This window comes from Daucus carota, chromosome 1 (assembly GCF_001625215.2).
Source record: "Daucus carota subsp. sativus chromosome 1, DH1 v3.0, whole genome shotgun sequence".
NCBI lineage: Eukaryota > Viridiplantae > Streptophyta > Magnoliopsida > Apiales > Apiaceae > Daucus > Daucus carota.
In genome coordinates, this window is record NC_030381.2 from 26,683,282 (window position 1) to 26,709,491 (window position 26,210).

Here is a 26,210-nt window from a genome sequence, read left to right on the forward strand (position 1 = left end):
TATTCATCGACATTTTAAGGTGCAGGCTGTGTACAGGCCTTGCTAGTATATAATGTCGGTATCTTTGATCATTTAGCAAAGTTGCTAAGCATGAGGTTGGCGCATCTTTATGATGTGTTCATAAGCAATAAGAAATCTTTATGTAGATAAAAGAAAACAGGGGACGCGACCTATCTGTCGTTGACAGTGGCGCATCTTCGATTATTCCTTCCAAAGGACACATTTAACCATAATATCTGCGCCAATGAACTTCAACAAAAGAAGGGCGCGCCTTCGCGGTGCGAAGGTTTTGTGGCTGTTTTTCAGCCTTAGTGTGTCCATGGTATTTAGGAATAGTAAATATAAGGCGCGACTTACAGAATGGCGCCGCCTTGTTATAACATGACCCTTTTTTTTATCCTTTTTAAAGAATTGCCTAAGAAGAAGGCACGGCCGATGGTGCTGCCTTACTCGCAATATTTCTTTTCTTCCAAGGACTGTATAAGCAGAGGGTGCAGCCTTACTTGTAATGTGAGCTCTTTTGATCTTTTCAAAGGATTAAGCAGAGGGCGCGGCCTTTGGCGCAGCCTTACTTTTTCACGCGTGAATCACTTGCTTATCAAAAGGACCACTCCCCAGTCCATAGATCATCCCATATGGGGCATCACGAATCTTATCGTGGTTTACATAACTCCGGTGCATCGCCCGGGTCCCAGAGCTTATGGCTCAATGGGGAATCAACAGTATAAAGTGTTATCCAGAGCATATCATGGATATGTAAGATCCAGAGTGTATCATAGATGCGCAAGTATAATGTCTAGAGCGTATCATGGATGCGCAAGTATAATGTCCAGAGCTTACCATGGATAATTAGGTAACCCTTTGAAAGGCATTGAGTGTATCACGATCAAACACCTTGCAGGTGTCATGATGCAACTTTGAAGAACAGAGGACGCGTCCTTATTCAAGACAGACAGCTCCTCTAGGACGTTGGACTTGACCTACACACAATCATGTATACGACTTGATAGTGACGGTCAGTGTTACCTCCTGACGCGCCCTGTTAGGGGGAGGCGCGTCCTCCGGAAAATACCAACCCCGGAAACATGACTTTGGAACGTAGGGCGCGTCCAATTAGGAGAAGGCACGTCTTTGAAGCATCTTCAACATTTTTATCCTAGGGGCGCGCCCTCATGCGCTTCTCAATTGATGGGTACTCCCGAGAGGGCGCGCCCTAGGGAGGGACGTGACCTCTTCAAGACTATTGAGCTCCTTCATGCGTATGTTTGTCTTCATACACACTCATATTAAACAATCAATGCATCAGACATACCTGAGGGCGCGCCCTGTCAGAGGGAGGCGCGCAATCCGTTCTCTGATAGAATACTTGTTGGATATGGCGTACCCCTTTGTGAGGGCGCGCCTTGTTAGAGGAAGGCACGACTATTCCTCACGGCGAAGAGGCGTATTCCTCATCGAGGTAGTTGAACACCACAATACCTGCAGCTTTATACAAGCAGTGGTCCTAGAGAATTAAATACTGAAGGGGTTTAGTATTTACCTGAAGGCGCGCCCGGTCAGGGTAAGGCGCACACTCCAACGGGTGTGCACTCCACGTGCCATCCCTTCAATGCACTGACACTTCAACGGGTGAGCGCTCCAACAGGCGCGCCCCTCAATAGGCTAGCACTTCGACGGGCGAGCGCTCTTTATAACTTTTCAAGTTATGCTCTGTTTGAACAAATCACCTTTCGCAAGTTCCCCTTGCGTATCATCTCGTGAGGTTTGAGCCTCAAGATGTGCTTCTCGTGAACCTTGAAGCATTTTCCAAGGGGAGGGCGCGCCACTTCTGCAAATTTTTGATGCTTCCAAGGAGGCAAAATCCTTTCTGTAAATGCTGGAGGCGCGCCTTCTTCAAAAGTGTCAAGGTGTGCATTCTTCATAGTAGTGGTCGACATCACGTTACCTAGAGGAGCGCCCTGTCAGGAAAGGCGTGCCCACCGACTCCGACGTGCTATTACTTCAACAAGGGAGCACTCCAACGGGCGCGTTCTTCAATATGATAGCACTCCAACTGGCGAATACTTCGACGGGAGCGCACTCTGACGGGCGCATACTTCGACCGGAGCACACTCTGACGGGCGAGCACCCCGACGGGCGCGCCCTTCGAATGTGTCAGGTCTCCGAAATCCTCATTCTTCGATGACTCCCCGGTCCATAAAACCCGGCTCGCAAATTAGGTTACCTCCTAGAATTTTGTTGATGATCGTCCTCCTTCGAACTCCCAGTGAAGATATCATCCTTTTCTGGAGAAGTAGATGAAGGTCTCTTCTTTTTTTGTGCTCTAGCCATCGCCCTGCCGGAAAACGCTCCTCCTCTATGTGCGAATCTCCATCGTGTGACATCTCTTCCTCCTAATATGAAGATCTTGAATACCCCCTCCTTCTAGCGCCAATTTGTTGATAAAGGAATTTGGTAATCAACAAAGATGAGGTCCATGGCCGGAATCAAGATCTGGGACGGTGGTTTCGGTCGCCGGAGTGCGGTGATTGTGTGTTTTAGGGGGTGGCTGAGATTAGGGTTTTGAGTTGGTCTCACGTGCTCGCAACTCATGATCCCCCAATGTGCCTACGTACCCCTATATTTATAGGGGATCAAGCCGTACGTAGTTCTATCGAACCAAGACTCCTAGTTTGATCAGGACTAGGCCTCTTGGGGATAAGACCAACCCTGAGGTGGTGACTTATCTCTTAGACGTCCAACGCCTTCAGAGTCCTACTCCAGTTAGAATTAAGCCTTGAAGCAACTACCTCAGACTCCTAGTCCAAGTACATCACGGATACGGCATCATCTCCACTACGAGAGATGACACTAATCGTTACTTTTCGTAGCATGGAGGAGACGTCTAGTAGAGCCGTGACCAATTCCTTGAGGTGTAGGGACGCGCCCTTCCTCCTTAGTGAAGGTTCTCACTAAGAGGTCAGACAAGTAAGGAGCCAAGTTACACGATCGTCTCAGTCCCCCAATGAGGGCTAACTCACCAGAATACAGGACCCAGACATATGATCGGCCTTCATGTCACCCCTGAGGGCCTTCAACAATCATGATCACCTCAAGCCCCCGCACGAGGACAACCCGGCAGATAACATGATTGAGGATTATAGATCACGCCCGGACGTAACCCGGGAACTACCAGATGAGCCTGATAACTACCAAATGAGCTTGGTAACTAGTCTTCATATCCCTCGGAAGGGTCGTCATATCCTCCGGAGGGGTAGGTCTTCATATCCCCCAAAGGGGTGGTCTTCATTTATCCCCCGGAGGGGTTGTCTTGACGATTGTACACTCTTCTTCTCACAACTCACACATTGCTCACTCACTTCGTTACAGCCTAGTATTCCTTGTGGACGCGACCCCTGGAGGCGCGCCCACCAAACATATATGATAGTCGGCTTAAGACTCGTCTGAGGGCATGCCATTCCTCTGCTCGGCATCTAATCAAGTCATGCCTACCTGCTTCAGACACGGACCGCGCCTTCCAGAAACCCCCGAAATAGGCGCGCCCTTGCATTACTAGGATGACGTGTCAGTACTTCAACAGGCGCGCCCTCTATCGGACGAGCACCCCGACATGCTATCCCTTCAATAGGCGACCACCCCGACGGGCGCGGCCTCTCACGGGCGGGTGCACACTTGGATGGGCGAACATCTTGACAGGCGCATACCTCAACATGAGCGCACTTCGACGGGCGCGTTCTTCAACGAGAGAACACTCTGGCGGGTGAGCACCTCGACGGGCGCGCACTCCGACGGGCGAGCACCGTGACGGGCGCGCCCTTAGAAGGCCATGTTCATTTCTTTCCCGTAATACGATATTTATGGGTATATTTATCGTGACCCTCCAATATATATTCATCATCAGATTTTGGGCATAACACAGTAGTTGGAGGAATCCGATGAATATAGGATGTGAAAATAGGAGCTCGCGAAATCGTATATCCAAATTTTATGAATGAGATTTTAATGTACGTAATACGATACCCGAACACACTATAGGGTGGGTGGAGTTCTGCTTCGAGTCCGAACCATCTATATGTATGATTCAGGAGCTTCCGAGAGTATCCTTATATCCAAATTTTATGAAATCAACATTTTAACGTCCGTAATCTATTCAACTGACGGATTGAGAGGGGACACTTTTTACTTGTACTAGCCTTTGACCCATGCGAAGCACGGACGGGTATATAGTTCGTAATTTATTATTTATAATTAAAATTTTAACATCATTTTATTAGTATTTTAGTATTAATGGATTGAATTTTAATTAAATTATATTATTAAACTGGCTATATTTTCTCCCATTTATTTGAAAATGGACAACCTTTAATATATATATATATATATATATATATATATATATATATATATATATATATATATATATATATATATATATATATATATATATATATATATATATATGGGTCCTGGTCCCTGACAACCGGTTGTTAGGGACAGGTTATTTAACACACACTTCCAGGGCCGTCGGATCTATATTCCGCGGATAGGAACTTTCCCTATCCGCGGAAAATTATAGCGGCTACTTAAAAAAAAAATTCAATCCAGACCATTGAAATACAGATCTGATGGTAATGGAGCTGTGTGTTAGATAAAACCTCCCTAGCACTTAATCCGAATTTAGTACACGTAGATTTAAAAATAAAATAATCAGAAAATTCAAATTTTTTCCAAACATAGTCGATCGTGTAATACCTTTGAAAGATTAAGGAATCTAATCAATTGAATTTCAACATAATTTTGTAATCTTGGTTTGTTTGACAACAATAACTTTTAACATTAGAATTGGAAAGGGTTATGTAATGTTTCGTGTTTATAATTAAATAGAACACGTTAAAGTTAAAAAGAGTTATATGAAGGTTTTTGTTAAAGAAAGATATTCAAAATTATATATTTATAATTTTATTTATAACATCATTATAATTTTTTAATAAAATATTATACGATAATGTATTGTTATGAGTGTTTTTAGTATTTAAAACTGTTTAACAATATAATACTAATAGACTCCACATTTGAAGACTTTTAGTACCAAAAGGAGAGTACCAAACCAAAAAATATAACTAAAACTTTGAACTACAAATTATACCTATGTTGGCTTATTATAGTATACTAGCTTTTAACCCGTGCGAAGCACGGGCGGCTATATAGTTCGTAATTTATTATTTATAATTTAAATTTTAAAATCATTTTATTAGTATTTTAATATTAATGGATTGAATTTTAATTAAATTATATTATTCAACTGACTATATTTTCTCCCGATTACTTGAAAATACCCTAATAAATATGTATATAAACATTTAATCCAAATTTAGTACACGTAGATTTAAAAATAAAAAAAATCAGAAAATTCAAATCTTTTCCAAACATAGACGATTGTGTAATACCTTTGAAAGATTCAGTAATCTAATCAATCGAATTTCAACGTAATTTTGTAGTCTTGATTTTTTTGACAACAGAAACTTTCAAGATTAAAGTTAGAAAGGGTTATGTAATGGTTCGTGTTTATATTGAAATAGAACACGTTAAATTTAAAAAAGTTATATAAAGGTTCTTGTTGAAAAAAGATATTCAAAATTGTATATTTATAATTTTATTTGTAACATCATTATAATTTTTTTAATGAAATATTAAATGATAATATATTGTTATGAGAGTTTTTAGTATTTAAAATTGTTTAACAATGTAATACTAATAGATAGACCCCAAATTTGTAGACTTGTAGTACCAAAAGTAGAGTACCAAACCAAAAAATATAACTAAAATCTTGGACTACAAATTATACCCATGTTGGCTTATTATAGTATAGTATAGTATAGTATAGATATATATATATATATATATATATATATATATATATAGGGTCCTACTCTGGTACAAACCATCTTAGCGTACAAACTACAAACTAAAATTAAAAAGTCTCTAAATCAAATCGAAATATAGCACATATGGTATGGAAATTGATCGTTGCGAGATGAACAAAAATACAGTGAAGTCGGATTTCAAAAAAAGTTCACCGATTAACGGGAAAATTCAAATTAAAAACGGAGGGGAATCTGCGGATCATGTGTGACAGGGTGTATATTAACTGGTGTGTGGTTGCCCCTGCGGGGCCATTGGATTAGATTCATCCAAGGGCTTATATTGAGTTTGTAGTTTGTACACTAACTTAGTTTGTATTTGAGCACTTCCCTATATATATATATATATATATAGGCAGCGAATTTTGAAAATTTGTTCATCCTTTCATAAATTATCAAAACCCTCCTTTTTCCTTAGAGCAACTCCAATGCAATGCTATAGTTGGTTCCATTGTTATATTATAGCATCAAAAGTAAAAAAACTCAACTCCAAAAGGGAGCTATATTTGGATGCATCCATACATGAATGCATCCTTGGTTCTATATTTGAAACTAAGGATGGATCCATCCATGTTGCCACATCAACTCCAAAGGGAAGAATTTGTTGAGATATTTAATAAAATTTATAGAAAGTAGGTAAAAGTTAATGAGTTGGTTAAATTTGAAACTAGTTATAGAACTTAGCATTGGAGTGCAAGTTTTATTTTAGCACCAAAAACCACTTTTTGGTGCTATATTATAACAATAGCAATAGATATATAGCATCTAGCATTGGACTTGCTCTTAGCAATGAGTCTTCAGTATATTTCAAATCAACAAATACACATACTGGAATGGGCTCTTGTTTTGGGTATAGGATCCACCGAAAGCATTCAACTTGGCCTACTTTGCTACAGTACTACACGTACCGGCCCCACAAAATAAATTATAACTTCTGCTTCTCTACTACAAAAAATACTACCATTTATTCCTCTTTTGTGTGTTTGATCAATGTTTTGACTTCAACCCTATCACCAGGGCGGATCTAGTAAGAGGCACGGGGACACGTGCCCCTTCTAAAACTTTTTTTTACATTCACTAGTACAGAAAAGCCTTTTTGCGTCGCACTTTAGGCGTCGGTTGTATATAGAACCGACGCTTAAACATATATTAGGCGTCGGGTGAAATTTCAACCGACGCCTAAAGTGCTGTATGCTGGACTTTTAGCATCGGTTTTATTTTTAGCCGTCGCTTAAAACCCTATTAGCGTCGGGTTTTTTCACAACCGACGCTTAAAGATTTTGCTTTTGCGACGGTTAGAATATAACCGACGCTATAAGTCACACTTTAAGAGTCGGTCAAGTTTTAGCCGACGCTAAAACAGTACCTTAGGCTTCCGTGCATTCTCACCCGACGCTATTGATGAATCTAGCGCGCGCCTGTTTCATACTTTACTCTTTAAAGTTTGAGTTTATTTAAATATTATATTATTTAATATCCTTAGCTTCAAATAACTAATACTATCATATACTTTGAGAAAAAACTTCAAAAAATTATATTCAAATATATATTTTTAGAAAACTATATTCTACCCCAAAAAAATTTATTAATATGATATGTTTTTATTTTAAATCTATATTTTAAGTTTATATTTAAAACTAATTCATTAATAAATGTTTTTTACTTGAATTAAATTTTTTTACTTTAATTTTAAAATAAAAATTATTAAGTATATTACTTTATATCCTCGTATGCATTAAAATTTATATTAATGTATACTACAAAATAAAGGCTTGTGGAAAATATATTTATGATGGGCCGTTTGGGTTATTTTATAATAAATGCTCTTTGCTTAAAGTAAAAAAGTGAAGTACAAGTCAGAGACATGTTAAGACTTATAAGTGATTAGACTTTTTGGCATATAAGCAGAAATTCCGAAACAAAAGCTAGTAATCCTAACTTATTTTAAGTGATTTTTGACTTTTTATACAAACGGTACAAATAAAGTGCTTCCAACTTATAAATTCAGAAACTATGCTTAAAAGTTATTGCTAAACACCCCCGATATATATTATTAATTTTTAACTTATATTCTACTTCAAAATAGTTATTTGTTGACAAAATGTATTCTAAATATTTTAGGTAAAATTATATATATATATATATATATATATAATTTGATTTTTTATCTTTTTTCTAAGAAAAATTAATATATTTTTGAATTTTTTATTTTGAAAAATAAAAATTATGCCAAATCATCTAAACTATCTAAAAAAATTTAATTCTTAAAAACTAATTAATATATATTATGAATCGTAAGCATATATTAAAATTTAATATATTTTAAATTTTGAGTTATACTTATTTTATTGATAAGATAGATTTATAATAATAAATAATTTGAAAGTATACATTAAATAATGATTGATAGCCAAATTTTTTAAAACATATGGACAGACTCTGAAGCACTAACACAGACTATACTACTCTCGACTGATTTCCAAAACCGGTTCTCCATCTTCGAGTGATTTCGGTGTCGCTAGGGTTCTACGTTTAAGCTTCGGGTTCTAATCGCTGTTCTCTTTTCTGAATTTTTCTTCAATTGGGTTCTAATCGCTGTTCGGGCTCTGATTTTCGCTGGCGGTAGGGCTCTGTTCGGGCTGTTCTAATCGTTGTTCTGAATATTGTAGTTGTTGTGTCCGATTGCGGTGTTGGGTTTTCTGAGTGTTGGGTTCCTGGTAAGTTGTTTGTTTCCCCTCCATCTAATTTTCGTTTTTGTGGTATGTTTGTGTTAATATGTTTTTCGATGTTAAAATGTGGATATTGAATTTGCTGGGAAAGAGAGTCTGATTTGACTTCTTGATTTGAACTTGCTCCGGAAGTTTATTGAAAAGAAAAAGATTAGTGGACTTTACACAGAATGATTAATTGATTTATTAGGATAGGAGAGTATGAAGCAAATGATTATGGATTTGTTTGGAGATTTGAACTTGCTCTGGAGTCTCCATTATTAATTGATGCTTTCTTTAATTAATAGATTTTAAACTATTTATTAGTTAGATGGAAATTTTCAATTATTTGCAATTTTCTTTGTTTGTAATATTATTGACGAGTTCAGAGCAGTGCCAAGTATAATTGTGTGTATACTAGTTCACAGAATTAAAGCCGAGTTGCACGTGTTGTTTGCAAGTGGACCCTTGTATATGTTATTCTGCCATTGCTCTATTTCTGAGCTTCTTTATTAGTTGTATAGAAGTTTCTGACAATATAAAGGTCTTTGACAGGACTGTTGATATCTGTTAGCCATTATCCCTGTCGAGTAAAAGAAAAAGAATAGGCACATAATTCTTATGCTAATGTGTATGGTTCCAGTTTTAGGGCTGGATTACATATTTACATGTGCACTCCTAGGGCTGGATTACATGTGCATATACTGTACATTAACAATGAGTACAGAGTTCAACATAATCACAATTTAATCCTTCTGAATGCACAGCTTCATTCTAAAGCTCAACTAAACATTACTTTTCCTTGTATAGGACAAGCTCCCTGATTATAGTGATAAAAAAAATTAAGACAAGAATCTTGTTCTCGTAATGCAGTAGCAGCTCCCATCTTGTTTTAAGACAAGAAATGATGTTTCTTACATGAATATTACATTTTTACATTCAGGCTCAACACAAGTAAACAGCTAATAATGAGTAGTTATACTTTTAAGTATCTAAGACATTCCTTAGTTGTTCGTATACATATTTCTAGTTTATGCTTATACTAAGTTTATGCTGCAGGGTGTTCTTTTAACTAGTGTCTTTTTTGTTGCAGGTATTAGCCATGGATGAAGATAAGGCCACATCAGGTTCTGGTTTAGTAAGCAGAAAAAAGACCAGGGGTCCTACGGTTTGCAAAAAATTGAAAAAAAGAATCGCAAACCAGAAATTGGAAAAAATTGAAAAAAAGAATCGCAAACCAGAAATTGGAGTGTACTATTAATTTTGATGAACATGGCCAGCCATGTGGGGACATGCTTAAAGACTTCACCATCTATCTAGGATCAGTTGTCCGGTTTCAAGTTGATATTAATTCGGAGAGTTGGGATGCAGTTAATCAAGGATTAAAAGATGTAATTTGGGATGATATTAAGGTATGTTAATAATTTTGCATATATTAATTAATGTGTGTGTGTGTGTGTGAGAGGTTATGTTGATATATATGTGTCCAGTACTTGCTAAAAGCTATGTTGCATATGTAATTATCACTATAAATTGGCTACTGTCTTCACTAAATCTATAATCACATAGATAAGAAATGTTCAGAAGGCTGCTTTTGGTCATTTTATAATGTTAATATTTACAGAATCATTGGAAGCTTGATGATTCACGAAAGAAGATTGTGTTGGAGAAAGCAGCAAAGCAATGGCGGGATTTCAAGGGTAAGTTGACAAGGAATTTCCTGCGAGCTGGAAAGGATCCATGTGAAGTTTATAATTTCATTAGCCGAGAGCAATGGGAAACATACAAAATGAGACGCGAAAGTGAGGAATTTAAGGTAAATATTTCTTTTTATAGTTTTTTGACTGAGTTTTCCCTTTAATTTGATCCAAGAACATGAAGAAATCTCTCAAGTATAGTCACACCTGATATACTAATAGGATTACAGATATATGTTAAATCCATCTATTAAATTTTTTGGAGCAAACAAAGTCAGAATTTATTTGTTTTGAAGTACATGCATGAAATATTCTTGCTTTCTCGAAAAAATCTTAATACCAATTGGAAAGAGGTAAGAACAAAATATATAGTTAATGATTCTTTTAGGAATATTAAACTCGATATTTCGTCTAAATATGTTATCATCATTTGTAGTTGCAAGGGCCTAGGCCTTGGTTCAAGAAAGTATTCAAAGAAGGAACTCAATGAGGTTCGGGAGCTGTGGGCTGAGTTTTTTACAGTTGAATGTCTTTAATCAGGTGTGAAAACAACTTCCATTAATTAATTATTTTCTTCACTCCACTATATAATCATGTATAACAAATTATATGTATTCGTTTGTAAATATAGAACTCCTTATTGATTTACTTGTTTATATATACAGATAGTTGACGGACTATAATGGCCACTACAAGCTTTTTACCGGTAAGGACAAGAGTGAAGACGGAGGCAACTGACTTATTACTACATTGATTTCATAATATTTAGTGTTGACATGTAATTTCACAAGAAGAATCATAGGTTGTAATACATTTAATTTTTAATGTACATTGATTAATTCCCATTTAAGTTTAATTTAGTGCTATTGACTTTGGGCACTAGTTGTTGGGTTTATTTATATGAATGAATGATGCGCAAGGTTAATATATGTATAATATAATATAAATATGGCTCAACAGCGGAAAAAAAAAATTAAAAAAAAATAACTTTAGGCCACGGCAGTTTGACAGCCGACGCTATAAGTTCAATCTTTAGGCCACGGTTGTTTGACTAGCGATGCATATAACTGACTAACCAAAATGACTTTAAGCAACGCCTTTCTGAGTAACCGACGCTTAAAGGATGACTTTTAGCGACGGCGTTCCACTTACCCGACGCTCTAGGTCACACCTTTAGCGTCGGTTTTACGTCAGAACGACGCATAAAACTGACTTTAAGCGTCGGTTAACCTCTCTATTGCGTCGCCGATTAACCGTGGCCTGTATAGTTTAAGTGTCGGGTGTTTAACCGACGCAATAGAACCCACCTATAGCGTCGGGTTCATATACTACGCTGAAACACCGACGCTAAAGGCCTAATTCGACCGTAGCTAAAAGTCTATTTTGTACTAGTGATTTTTTTACATTTTTTCATCATTCTAAATGTAAAATTATAGAAGTGCTCCACAAAAATTTAAAAATATATAAGTGTTTTTTGAAAATTTGCTTGGTGCCCTCCTAAATTCCGTCTCTGGATTCGCTGCCGCATATCACACATATTACAATCCTACGTGATTTGAATATGCCAAATTTCTGGATAATTTTCTGTTGTCTTTCTTCTTCAAGCGACTCTTGTAGTCGGTTTTCATCGCAAGGATTCCTTCTCTATGATTCGTTGATATAGACACAAACATTGTATCTACATTAACCAGTGCGTATTAATGGATCATCACGGATGTTGGTGCGTCGAAGAATTTGGTAAGATTTAATACGTACTAATGGATCATCACGGATGTTGGTTCGTCGAAGATTTGGTAAGATGGATCATCACGGGTGTTGGTTTGTCGAATGATTTGATAAGGTTTAGTGCGTACTAATGGATCATCACGAATGTTGGTTCGTCGAAGGATTTAATAAGGTTTAGTGCGTACTAATGGATCATCACACATGTTGTTTTGTCGAAGGATTTGATGAAGTAGAACCGACATAGATGGATTACACAAGAAGAAATCAAGTTAATTCAAAAAAGTGTGCAAGTAGTGGCAGTTCTTATCCAGTTTGATATCTCCATTTCTAATCATTGTCACCGTTTCAGATCATTGTCACCCATCATCGACAAACGGGAACCGTTTAGGTAAGTCCCATGTGAAGAAGGCCATGGGCTAAGGTATATTAATATTATATCACACACTATATTATTTATTGTGCACTAAGCCGGGAGTCTTCACGGAAACAGCCTCTCTGATTTAGGAGCAGGGGCAAGGCTGCGTACATCTTACCCTCCTCAGAACCTGCTCTAAGCGGGATATACCGAGTATGTTTGGTTTAGTTTGGTTATAAACTTGGGAAACACTTTAGCAAAGAAATTTAGTTTTTCTTCGTGGAACTCTGTGACAGTAAGACATCGACTTAAAGAGTTAAAAAGTCATTTTCGACTTAAAAAAAGTTCTTACATAATAAGTTATTCTCAAACTAGAAATATATCAAAAACTGACTTACAAGTTAGTTATGTTTTTTTGAACAACTTATTTTGAATTTGATAAAAGTTAATTTCAACGTTATAATAAATAATTTGTTCAAATAAGTTTTATTATTATATTGTTGATAACTTATAAATAACTAATAACATATAATTATTTAAATATATAATTTAACAGATGACTTATCACAACAAAAATATTATAAATTATTATCTTAAACCAATCCGAATCGACCGATTAGCGGTGCAATATTTATCTAAGCCGTTGGCATTTACATGCCACTCAACAGAGATATCTATTATGTTATGTTAAAAATAATATCTACATGTTTAAAAAAAAAAATGATATCTACAATATTGTGTTTTGGAATTTTTTAAGAAACATGTATTTTCACAAATTTCTGTAATATATTACTCCTTCCTCCTAATCAAATTCTTACGCTATTCACATATATTTTTGGATTTGCATTTCAAATTCATAAAAATAACAAATATTGATAATAAAATTAAATCTCGTTCATTATTTTCATCCTCGCTTCTAAATTTATCAGTAAAATATTTATCCACGTTATTTAATATATTTTTTATTTCTATCATTTTCCACTATTTATAAAATTAGTTATTAGTCGTAAATTTTAATACTCTCCCCGTCCAGTTTACGTTTGGTTTGGGCACGGGTGAAGCGGTTGAACCTGTTAAATTTTAAAAATTAGTGTAAAAAGAAAGTAAAAGTAACATGAAAAGGAGGAAAGAGAGCAGCTAATACCGACTTCCCGCACTCCGCAGGCCACATACTGTGTGTGCATGGACCACTGCCAAACAATGTTACGTGGACAAATGAAAAGACAGTAAGAGATCGTATCTCTACGTTGTTTCTCCGCCACTAGTTTCATCTTTGCACTAGCGTCCTTGTTTTGATCTCCATGCCACGTGTCACTCACTTGCACATACAATATAGTCTACTACTGTTCTTTCCATTACATCTTCACCATTAAACTAATACCACTTGTTTCTTTCTGTGTTTTTTATTTGTTTTCAACTCTCTCTCTCTCTCTCTTCTTGCCAAGAACACCTAGATTTGTCTCTGTTTTTACATTCAGTTTGGGGTTTTAAATCTGCTTCGAGGGTCAAAATCTTATTACTTGAGCTGGGTTCTTGATTTTCTGGTGAGTTTATTGGTATATTAGTCTTTCTGCCGTGTTTTTGACAAGATTTGAACTCTCGGCAACTACGACTACGAGAGCGATTGTGTATTATATGTGTTGGTGATGGAGTAATGGGGAAGTAAAAAAGGTGGAATCTTTTTAATGGGTTTTAATCTAATTTTGCTATAAGGTCTTTGTTTGTTTAAATTTGGGTACATGTTTTGTTTAGTCAATAAAGGGTTGCTATGAATTGAGAAAAGCCTGTATTTTTGTTTTGTGGTTGTTATGTATTTGATAATTTGCAGTAAAATTGGTTACCAATTTAATATGTTTCTTAATGAACTGTTAGATTAGAAGCCAAAAAAGGTTCATTTTGATCATGTATTGTCTTTGTAGATTATATGTAGGGAAGACCGGAGGAGTTTGATTTTCAAGCACTTCGTCGAAAGGAATTGATTAGTTTTTGTTATGTTGTTGTTAGTCTGTTGGTGATCTATGATTTAATATAATTTGAATCTTGAATCTTGAATTCTGATTGTTGCTGTTCTTGATGAGATTAATGAAGGGACGGGGAGGTTTTTTGCTTCAAGTATGACATCAGATGGGAGATGTGCATTTGATTTCGGTGTTGGGTAAACAAAAGAAAAGGCATGTCAGACTCGAGTGTTTATGAGGTAGTTCTTGCTCCGAGTTAAAATTAGATTAAGCATTAATTATCATATTTTTTGATTGGTTTAGGACTTAAAGTGACTTGTTGGGGGAGTAGTAGTTAAAAATTTGGTATCTGCTTTACAAATTACAAAGCCATGTAAAATTGGCACTTTTAACATCAAAAATTTGCGTCTGGTATTACAGCTTGGAGATATCGTTTGGGATGAATTTGCTCAGACGGAAGATCATATAGTGCCTTACTCTAATAGTGTAGAAGAACATGCGTCTCAGGCTGAAAATCATAAGAAATCTGGGTTTGAAGTAGTTGGCTTTCCGAGTGATTCTGCTGACAAATATGCTGCAAACCGTGTTAGTCAGGAAAAAGAGGAAAGAGATACTTCAGATTCAGTTATAGCAAATACTACAATGATGGAGGACTCATTGTCACACAAATTGCACAAATCTGATAAGTTGTTTTTTGGTTCCAAAAGTGATCAAACAAAAGTGGTGCCATCTTTAGCATCTGAAAATTCTGGGGTGTCAAATTGCTTGAGGAGTAACGATAAGGATTCACCTGGTGAACCATGTTATCCTAGACTTGGTGGAAATTGCACTGCATTTGATAGTAGCTCCGATCATCCATCGACTTGCATGTCTGAAACAGAGAAGGATCTACTAGGCTTTATTGATAATGTTCATGCAGATAAAGAATCCAGTGATCTCTTGTACTACAATTGGTCTCATATAGAAAATTTTGAGGATGTTGACCGGATGTTTAGGTAATTCTTATTCTTTTGCTAAAAGACATTTGTCTTTCCTTAATTGCGATAGTGAATATTAATAATTTCTTTCAGAGGCTGTGACCCATCATTTGAGCTCGGGGGTGCTGGTAATGAAGCTGGAACAGAATGGTTTTCAGCATCAGGTGCTCTTGAAGGATTTGAAGTATCTAAGCCAAGATTCAACTTCTCATGTCCTGATTCAAATGCTTTGAAAGACTTAACAGAAGATCTTGGATCTCCAAATCTGAAATATGATGATCCTGCTGTCCAGTATTCAAGTACTGAAAATGCATCTTCTAGTTACAAAGATAGATCTCAGCTGTCAATATTTGACAAGCCCGCCTCAATAAATAACTTGTCTTTTAAGAGCGGTCAAGTTTCTAAAGACAAAGACCAGTTCCTTGAAAATCAGGTTAGTTTAGTGGCAACTACTGTGCAAGTTTCTGTCGTCTGATAACATAAATGTTAGGCTGAACCTGAGAAGCTTCTCAGATGTACTTATATCTTCTTTCTGTATATGTTACATTTTTCTCTTCCTAAGAGTTGATGCAATTAATAATTTTGTTATATATGTTTATCCTTCCGTAGAACAGTGTTGTCATAATATTATCCATATTATCTTTTAAAGCTTATTTGCTGTAGTCGTCTATTTTGAAAATATAAAGCTGGGTCATTACTAAATTTCTTGACGGGAGTCTTCACGAGTTATAACTACAGACATATATGTATGTACAGAAAAAGCAACAGAAACAAAAGGAAGGGAAAAGAAAAGATCGGCATTTTGAAAATGCTAGCTCATCGTGTCACCTCAATGACCTGCAAAAGGAAGGCATACATCTACCATGGGATGATAGTCATCATGACTTATACACCTCGAGTGGCATCCAGAAGAAGCAAAATTTATGCTATAATTCCATTGACAACCTAAACAATGATTTTCATTATGTGCAAGGAGACTATCCTCAACCTTCAGAACAAACTACAGTTGATACAATGCTATCTGGGATGCAGTCAAAAAATACAGTTCAACCTTCTCCTTTTCAGAAGGATTCTTCCCATGCATCAAATGAAATACAGCGCTCATTCCAGGAAAAACATATTGTACCTGATGTTAGACGAAGAAATCTACAAGATATCCAGTACTCGTTTGATAGCAACTCAAAAAATATTGATGCTCCTTTAAACTTCAATCAAGCATCAGTTCAAACTGGTCACTGGTTTGAAAATCACAATGATGTGGAAGGAGTTGGCTCAGGAATTCCTGCAGATCTAAGTTCTCTAAATCTCCACGAAAGTTCTTCCGCAAATATTGGGTTAAATGAGTTGTCCCTAGAAGTAACCAGTTTCCGCCAGCTCCAACAGGTCATGAAACAGGTATGTTGGTATTCTCAGCACTGATTATGTTCATTAGTGTAAAAGTTCTCGTAGCATCTAAAACTTATAGTATAAGCAAGCAGGTAGCTAGATATTATTCACTTAATGTTAGTTTACTATAAATGCATAATTAAACAGCCGAACTTGAGCCATAGAGATTTCTCATAGTTTAGTGGTACTCACAAACAATTTACCCTAACTGTGTAATCTTCAACTATAGGGATGGATTTAGTTTTAAGCCTCTACTTAACCTATAATGCTTGGCGAAATTCATAACATATGCATGTACTAATTTCCAAATCTCCTTTCTGAGATTGTATTTGAATATAAAAGTGACGCTATCTTGTCTACATATGTCTTTGCATTTTGACTACCGGAATGAGAGAAGTCTTACCTACTTGCAGTTTGTATTTAGATTAACTGCGCATATTTAGGGTGAAATGGGAATGATTCTTTTGAGTTGCTACAATGGAGAATCTTTATTCTATCAGTCAAACTTCTGAAGTGGGACTGAGACTCCTCACTCTAAGATACAATTACTAGTACTGGTTATGTGTAATGTGTAAAGCTTAAATAACCTTCTCAAAATGTTATTATCTAGTTGTGGTCCCTTTGAAGTGAAGGTTTCATTTGTGTCACATGGTAAAATGAACATGATGTACATGTACTGGTTTTTGCAGATTGTTTTGCTTTGCTTTTTCACTATATATTTTTCATTTAGAAGTTGCAATTATGCTAGATGTAAAGCATTCAAGTCCTTTTGGTTTGTCCATATTGACATGTATAATAGTAGACATTTTAGATGTAGACTTCTCCTATAGTAACATGTTAATTTGCAAGCTCTCCTAAAACCTCAATGTTTTAGGCGGAGGGCTTTCCAGGATCATATATTATTCTCTAACAATTCTAAATCCAATGAAGCTGATATTTCAATATATTTTACCTATAATAATTAAAATAGGCTTTTCTGCTTTCAGTGATTTCTCTATCTGTGTTACTCAATTTGTTAATCCATGTTAACAGAATCCCACCAGAGAGTCACTTCTTCTAAAAAAGAACTTGTCATATTTTATACTATCACAGAGCCTTTCAATATTACCCCTTCTGCAAGAAAAAAATTTCAACATATTTCTTGTAACAATCATCCCCAACATCTGAAAAACAAAGAAAGATGAGATTCTGTTCTTGATAAAGGTCTTCATCTGTCTTAATTTAACAATTCTTCTATTAGAATGTGATTTTTGGACTGAACTTGGTATAAATATCTCTGTGCAGTGAACAGATCTATTTATTTCCCAAGTTCTGCCTTAGACAATTTCCTTAACAATAAATTTAAAAGGTAAAGTTCAAATCATTTTCTTGCAACATTTCCGAAACGTGGAAGTTATTTCCATGATATTGATAATGGAAAGGTTTTGCAGATTGTCTTGACAGTTTAGGTAGTTACAAAAAATCTTAAATCTTTCTACTTAAGTTCCAATAATGATCCAACTTTTGGTAAGTTGGGAATAAATATGAGAAGAATAGCGAATATTACATTGTTTTTAGTGAGTAGCATATACTTAATAAGAGAGGACTGTAGAAGAGTAGGCTTATTATATTTGGCTTATGAAGATCATTTACCATATGCTAAATTTTAATGAAAATGATAATTAATGAACCATTCTAATGAGTGGACTGGGATCCGTTATATTCAATATATATTCTTATAATAGACAATTTGTATGTGATATGTATACATGTTTGTCATTTACATAATTAAGTTAAAAGATTACTACTTAGATAAGCCTTAATAAATTGTGATCCTGTCATTGTGAATTTACAGTAGCATTCTAACTATAATAGTTCACGCATTAATTTAAATTTATCCTTCATGTTTATGTGCTGTATAAACCTTAAACGGGACGCATTTGCCTCCATTATACTGTCACACACACACACACACTCACCGTTTTAGATAGTCTATATGCAATCTGATTTTCTGAAATGAAAGGCACTAGACAGAGATTGGCAATACATGTATCATTGTCATAAAAGTCTGTAACTAAGTGCTCTTTGCAACTTTTACGTTTTCTGATTGTCCCTTTTATGTTTCCATTACTTAAAGAGCACCTAATGAATTCGCAGATGGATTTAAAAACAAAGCTATGCATAAGGGACAGTCTTTACCGTTTGGCTAGGAGTGCTCAACAACGGCATAATTATGCTAATCTGACAGGTGGCCCTGGAGATGTCAGAAATTTCATGAGAGATGGGACAAATGAGTATGCTCAACTTGTTTCTCTTTTAACTTCCGTATATCATATATTAAAATATCTAGTGCAATAGTGCATGAGGTTGTTAGTGTCACAGTTTTACTACATAAGAATGATGAAAGATAAAGAGTAGTTCTTCGTGTTAGCTTCTCATTTAATACAACATATTTTTAATTTTATATGCACTTCTTAAGCATGAGGTGAGAATATTATGTATTCATGGTATCCTTCCCTTATTCCACCTCCTACGTTCCACTAGATGTCTCATTTGTGATCATTGTTGTCACGGCGCTCGACTAGTCGCGACTAGTCGACGACTAGTCGACTAGTCAGACTGAGAAAATCGACTGGAAAGGTCGACTTGCGAATTATCGACTAGTCGGTCGACTAATTGATCGACTTATCGACTAGTCGGTCGACTTGGTCGACTAGTCGGCCAACAAGTGCAAAATTCAATCAAAAATTAAAATGACAAAAAATAAATTATATGAACCTGCAGCAATAATCAACATGGTAATCTAAGTTTATAGATCTTTGGGCGTGTATTTGTTTATGTATGCATAAGTTGATTAAAATTGAATATACATGTAGTATAATCTGTTTATATATTGGTACAGTCAATGTGCTAATGTGTGTAGTATGTTAATGTGTGTACATGAAAGGGGGGAAAAAAGATATGTTTGTAATTAACATATCTATTTTGTGATTGATATACATAAGATTAGTTATAAGAAACCATGTATGTAATATATATATATATATATATATATATATATATATATATATATATATATATATATATTATTTAACTAATTATTAATTAACTTTTCGACTAGTCAGCGACTACTCTACGACTAGTCGACGAGGTGGACTTCTATCGACTCGACTTATCGACGTGACAACCATGTTTGTGATCTTATACATATTTAGGGATATAAATTTATTTCTCTTTATTTGTATAATGAAGCAATCTCTAGTAAAAATAGAGCACAACAATTATGATAAACTTGTGCCATCTTATGTTACCACCCACAAGAAATGTTTCTTCTCTAGAATCTAAACTAGATTAGTATGGACTGTTTCCATAGCCATCCAAGTAAAAGAATTGTATCTTTTATTGTTTTTTTGTTTTTTTTGCTACATAGCAATGCTATGGATACTCATTTATTAAGCTAGTTGCTAGTGTTGGCTTCTTGCTCTCTGTTGCAATGGCTGATTAAGTTTGCTGCTACTATAATTTCATGCCTTCTAAATTTTGTTATCTTTTGTGTTAGGTGTACTGGATATATTGATATGGAGACCGACACAAATCCTGTAGATCGTTCTATAGCACATCTATTGTTCCATAGGCCAACTGACTTGCCTGTGATGCCTTGTACTAATGCATCGTCTCTTGATCCGCATTCCATAGTAAGCTCATACATCTTCTGCTAGGGTTTAAATTATTAGGTCTGATAACCAAAAAGTTATTTTTTTGCTAAATAGCCTTATTCATATAATTATTTGTCCTCTCATTAAACTACAGAAAACAGAGTCCGAGACGGGTCCACACAATACAGCTGACAGGTTATAGTGCAGCGATGAATCTGGTGCCTGCCTAAATAGGAGTGGCAATTTTGAAGGCTGATCAAATAATAGAAAATGTATTGTTTTCTTGATCACAGTAAGATATCCAAGTTCCTCGATGCTTGGTTTTGTAGCAGTGGTAGGCTTCTAAGGTGTAGATAAACCAGTTTGACCCCATGTTTCCAGTTTCTAGTTGGAGTTGATTTGTAATGTGATGCATGGCAATGTATATCCATGTATCAGTGTTTTTGCAGCTGTCTTCGTATATATGTTTTCATGATACGACTCGACTATCTTGTACAATTACTTGATCATGACAAATTTTTATTGTATATTTTCTTGATATGATTAAATGTCAAAGGATGATTTTTGGCAGAATCAGGACGCTCGTATTATTCATTCTGTTGCAATCTATTAGCAGTTGTGTGAATATTGAGATTCCACTGTAATAATAGCAAATACAGTTAGCTAAGCTATAATTTGGAGTTGGAACCAATTATAACAAAGCAATTAAACCATATTCTAGGTTGCAAATGGCAAGTTGACAATCAACAAACAATTTTGTAAAATCTGAATATGAAATTATACAACAGCTAAGCCTCTAATGAATATAGGAAAAAGTTGGACATGGTTAGGAGCAACTTTCTTGATTATATTTCATTCTGCTAATCAAATTGTTGTCGCAGCTGCATCTCTGTTTCACTCTTCCACGTGGCGTGTGATGACTGGCCTTTCATCCGCTTGCTCTTCTCCTTGTCTTTAATAGCAGAACCCTTCTTCTTAGACTCTTTGTCTGTTTCAGCAACAGGCCGATCACCACATAATGGACAGACCATTCCTTGGGCATTGGAGAATGTTTTGGGCACTCCACATTGAAGGCACATCCTATACACAAGAAAATTCCACAATTTAGCTTCAGCATACCTCAGATACAGCCAACATATAACAACAAAGTAAACTCATTTGCCGCATTCCATCAGACTTCAGTTAAGAAACAAATTCATCGCGAGAATTATTATCAGCAACACAGACTCAACAACCTTCGATCATTTGAATACTGAAATGCATAGTTCTAGAGATACAACAACCATATCAAGGCTTACCGCTAGAAAAATAGAATTGTGCTGAGACATAGTTTTGCCCTATTGTCATGAATTGTTAAATTTATATTTATTTTAAATTGTACTAGATAAGTTTGCTGTTCTCGATTGCATTAGAAGTCTAAGTTTTCCAGGGTAAGATATGCGATTGTAAAAAGTTTCTAGTACCTCAAAAGCTCAGCAGCATCTTCTGCATTTGGATTCGTTGCAGTTGCTACACGCTTAACTCCTTGTGTTGTGCTCAAAGAATCATTCTGAACTGCTGTTGTGTTAGAAAGGCCACTCTCAGCATCACTTCTTACTCTTTCATGGATTCCAACTAGTTGAGCTTTGGCCTCCACTACTGCGCCTACAAGAACACAAAACCAATTCGAGTCTTCATGTTTCTATGAGGATATAACTGAAAAAGTGCCTGTAGAAATAGATAAGAAATGTTGCAAAAGAGGTAACAAACTCATCACAAACAAACGTAAGTATAATATGATCTTGGCCAGTGACAAGGCTTAAAGAGAAAACGAAAATCAGAACAACTAAACTCTGGTATATAATCTGCAATACTATTATTCTAGCAGCTAGTTATTCACTCCTTTCAATTGCTATGTACAAGTTGTAGCTCTAAAAAAGGTTGGCCTTGTCATATGTCCAAGTTAAAAGCCTTCTGAGCATCAAGACAAGTCCTCTGTGATTGGGTTCCATAACTTCCATTTCGATATTACAAACAAGAAGTTTTCTACTAAGCATGAATTTAACCCAGTTTGGAGGAGAACTATACTAGAGTCTAGACTGTTGGTAAGATGACCATTTATGGTTGGAAGAGGTTCTCATTCAAAATATTTTGAGATGTTTAATAAACAGAACTAACTGAATTCAAAGTTAAGAAACGCTTAATCCCCATAGCCCCAGGAGACCTGAACCCTTTTCCCAGGCTAAAAAAGATGTTATCGCTAGCATTCTTTGATGCCTAGTCAATACCCCTTAGCATTGGTAACAAGATGTCAACGGTTCAAGTCTCACTAAAAAATGTGTTGGCAAGGAACTAAAAGATATTGTGATTGAACAATCAACCTTGCCCCATAAAAATTGACAATGAAACCGGAAAGTAGTTGCCCCGCATGATCCAAACATCCTTTCGACTTATACATAACCCAGTTGGCCCTTCACAAAGGCTAAAAGACATTCCACGTTACTTCCTAAGTTCTTCTCAAACATATGGACCTAGGAAGCAGGGATTCTTCACTCCCCGCCGTACTGCGCAGTTGATTCTTGGAAATTCTTGGGTGTGTGGGGATTCTTCTTAAACAATTAATTCTTTTATTAGTTGATTAATTATCACCTAACAACCTTATAATGCAACAGTTGTGTTATCAAGTAATTACAATGTAGATTGTTAAGGCTAATAAACTTATTAATTTAAATATTTAGTTTAAACGTAAATGTAGCTTTTGAAATACATGCATAATCAATATTTGCCGAATCCCCATATTTTTAACTTTTGCCGGATTCTCGTAATCCCGTATCACTCATCCACGCATCCAGGCACCCGCACCTGTGCTTCCTAGATAAGGACACACTTTTATGACTTCCAGAATTATATTAAATATGAAGACTGATCTTTACCGTAACACAGTTTCTACAACTGATCTAGAAGTAAGCAGAAAACCATCATGTAATATATACGTAAGTACGCTTGTATGTAATATATAGGTAGGTTAAATAGTTCCCTTTCTTAAGCAACAACCTCTTTCAATTCAATGAAATATCTTACCCCTGCCAAAATTTTAAAATAACGCATCAACTGTTTTAATTTTAGTAGTAATTCGAGCGTCAACAAAAAAACAAATGCCCATTAATCAGTCTGTAAAACAATGCACACCCCATGCTAGACTATCTACTGCTGGGATTACATACTTCTTGCTCTTTATTTATTTTGCTAAATTATATATATAGTAGAAGAGCAGATGTTCCAAGGAGGGGAACCCAGAAAGTAGAAAACACAATCTGGGCTACAAAAGAAACCCCAACAAAATGGAATTAGTATATGCCACCAGAACAAAGCTAACAAAGAACAGAACAAGAGATCCACAATCTTGTAGCTGAAAGAAGTGGCAATTTCACATATATTATGCATATAAAATTAATAAAACTATGAATAAATACATATAGTTGTAATTAAGCTGCAAGATACGAAGTGAGAAGTACAGCATTAATGGGATAAATGAATGATCTCTTTACTAATATTTAAACCAATAAGCAGATGAGATCTTATATTAGATCTAACCCCGGAACATATGATATAGTTGTAGAAAATATACTCATTTTGTGTAAAATAGAAAATAGTTAATCAGTTGTAGCTTTTGGTGCCAAAATCAGTTACAATTCTGTTAGGTTGTGTTCACTTGGAGTGAATGAATGAAGGGAGAATGGAATGAATTTTGTACTCTAAAATGGTGTTGTTCAAAGAAAATGTATATAATTTCCATTCCTTCAATCATTCCAATTCTACTATTTTAACTATAATTCTAACCCACATGTTTTGGAAGGAATGCTCATTCCATTTCTACATCATGTTTCTTTACAATCTTTCTCACAAGAAATTTAACTACATTCATATTTTGTCACTATTATCTCATACTTTGTTCTTTCTCCTTAAAACTTCTACATAATTTTTCATTCCATTCTCCCCTCATTCCATTCCATCCAAGTGAACACAACCTTAGGAGTGATTGGCAGCTAAATGATATACAGATTTGTATATAAATTCACAGATCGGTTGTATTGAAGATCAAGGATAATATCTACATTTCTTGCTTCCAAAAACTCTCTCTCTCTCCCCCCACTATTCTACACAACCAAGTTAGTATAGAAATGCATACTGAATCAACATACTTCAAAGTTTAAATTCTATAACATATCTATATCATAAAACCGAGTCACCTTCTTTCAACCCCTCAAACCAATAACTCAATCATCCAAATTACAAAACACATAACCAAACACCTCCACTTAGTTATAAATTCTTCTAAACTAACACTAAACATTAAAAATTACTCAGCAATTATTAACAACACAAAATAAGTACAACAGTCATCACACCGAGGAAAAAAACAATAACTATACCAGTAGGCAAATCAGTCTTCTGTTTTCGATTCTTCCGATGCCTCTGCCTCCACCGCTGCCCCTCATTCTCACTAGCCACACGGTCTGCCACCGCATCCGCACAGTTATTCAAGAACTTAGGTGGCCCAGTAATCTAAACACCAAAAACCTCAATTCAGCAACAAAAACAAGTGCATAACAAACAACCCATTTATCTATAACCTCTTGGCCAGATGATATTTGAAGTCGAGAGCTCAAATCTTGTTTTTTTGACAAAATGGTCGCGCGAGTGTGTTTAATTAGTAAACCAAAAACAACCCAATTCAAGAAACATAGAAAAATGAATACCTGTGAGAAAACATCGAAAGCTGAAGGCAGAGAAGAGGGTTTAGAAGAAGGGGGATTGGAGGGGTCGAATAAGGGCGTGTTTGGAATCAAGGGTTTGTTGTTCTTAGATGAATTATTATAATCTTGAGATTCTTCATCTGAGGTGTCAGAGAGTGAAATCTCTTCTTCTTCTTCAGGAGAAGAGTAGCCCTGTAATAGTGTTAAGCTCATTCTTGAATCTCGATGTTTCTTCCTCTACTGCAATGGCAATTGGCAACACACAGACTTGTGATATCTAATGCTACAAATGCCTGATCCCTCCGGCCCCCTGAGTTATATATACATGGGACGCTACACGAATTTTAATACTCCCATAAAATATAGTTATATAAATTATTTTTAATATTTTTTTTCAGAATAAAAATTTGAATGTTATATTTTTATTTAAAAAAAGAAAATTATAAAAATAAATTATAGAACTATATTTTATAAGAGCATTGAAGTGCGTGTCGAGCAGTGAAAAAGAAACGTATAGAATTAAATGGGACAGAGTGAGTACTTTTTAACAAATTTTTTAATATATATTTTTTACTCCTTCTATTCCAATTTAGATGTCCAATTTGAAGAAATTTTTTTTTTCTTCAAATTTTCACGTCAACTTTCAATGCAAAATCATATTTTTAAAGTCATTTTTACTCCACATATCTCTTATTTATATTTCCTAGATCAATTTCACTCCACATATTATAGTCACTAGCTTTTTTGGCCCGTGCTACGAACACGGGTATTGATTCTTTGATTTTTATCAACTTAATCTATACTTTATGTCGTGATCAACCCCAAATCTGGCGGGTAATCGGCGCAGTCAAATTATTTATTATGAGTTTTAAATTATAGAATTTTAAATGTTTATTAGCATTTTGTCTCGTGCTACGCACACGTGTATGATTTTTTGTTTTTTTTATGGAGTTAACCTATACATTTTTATTAACAAACAATATGATATGAGATATAAGTTACGAAAGCAACGTACGTAAGAGTCAAAATACTCGAGTTTTGTTATTGGCGATCAGTATGTTGTAGATGTTAAAAAAAATATATACAAATTGAAAAAATAAAATCACGCAACA

The 26,210-nt window shown here is 35.5% G+C and overlaps 3 protein-coding genes across 4 annotated transcripts; 2 read left to right on the plus strand and 1 right to left on the minus strand.

Annotated features, from left to right (window-relative positions):
* The first annotated feature begins 8,361 nt into the window (after window positions 1–8,361).
* On the plus strand, window positions 8,362–11,186 carry LOC108195970 (uncharacterized). Its single transcript, XM_064094279.1, has 5 exons — window positions 8,362–8,638; window positions 9,723–10,041; window positions 10,254–10,445; window positions 10,763–10,866; window positions 10,992–11,186. The coding sequence occupies exons 2-4, from the start codon at window positions 9,922–9,924 to the stop codon at window positions 10,814–10,816; spliced, it is 366 nt and encodes a 121-aa protein (XP_063950349.1). The 5' UTR covers window positions 8,362–8,638; window positions 9,723–9,921; the 3' UTR covers window positions 10,817–10,866; window positions 10,992–11,186.
* Window positions 11,187–13,765: 2,579 nt separating this feature from the next.
* Window positions 13,766–20,935, plus strand: LOC108204579 (protein LNK1). 2 transcript variants are annotated; one of them, XM_017374091.2, is made up of 8 exons: window positions 13,766–13,950; window positions 14,495–14,603; window positions 14,785–15,359; window positions 15,435–15,774; window positions 16,098–16,736; window positions 18,864–19,000; window positions 20,266–20,401; window positions 20,517–20,935. In XM_017374091.2, the coding sequence occupies exons 2-8, from the start codon at window positions 14,580–14,582 to the stop codon at window positions 20,562–20,564; spliced, it is 1,899 nt and encodes a 632-aa protein (XP_017229580.1). In that variant the 5' UTR covers window positions 13,766–13,950; window positions 14,495–14,579; the 3' UTR covers window positions 20,565–20,935. The 2 variants fall into 2 exon arrangements, with proteins under 2 accessions (XP_017229580.1, XP_017229582.1); XM_017374093.2 differs by having other exon boundaries at window positions 13,936–14,077.
* A 43-nt stretch (window positions 20,936–20,978) lies between these two features.
* LOC108204580 (uncharacterized) lies at window positions 20,979–25,393 on the minus strand. Its single transcript, XM_017374094.2, has 4 exons — window positions 25,102–25,393; window positions 24,775–24,907; window positions 21,826–22,006; window positions 20,979–21,442 (listed from the first exon to the last, which is right to left on the minus strand). Exons 1-4 carry the CDS (start codon window positions 25,309–25,311, stop codon window positions 21,223–21,225), a joined length of 744 nt encoding a protein of 247 aa, XP_017229583.1. The 5' UTR covers window positions 25,312–25,393; the 3' UTR covers window positions 20,979–21,222.
* Window positions 25,394–26,210: the final 817 nt, after the last annotated feature.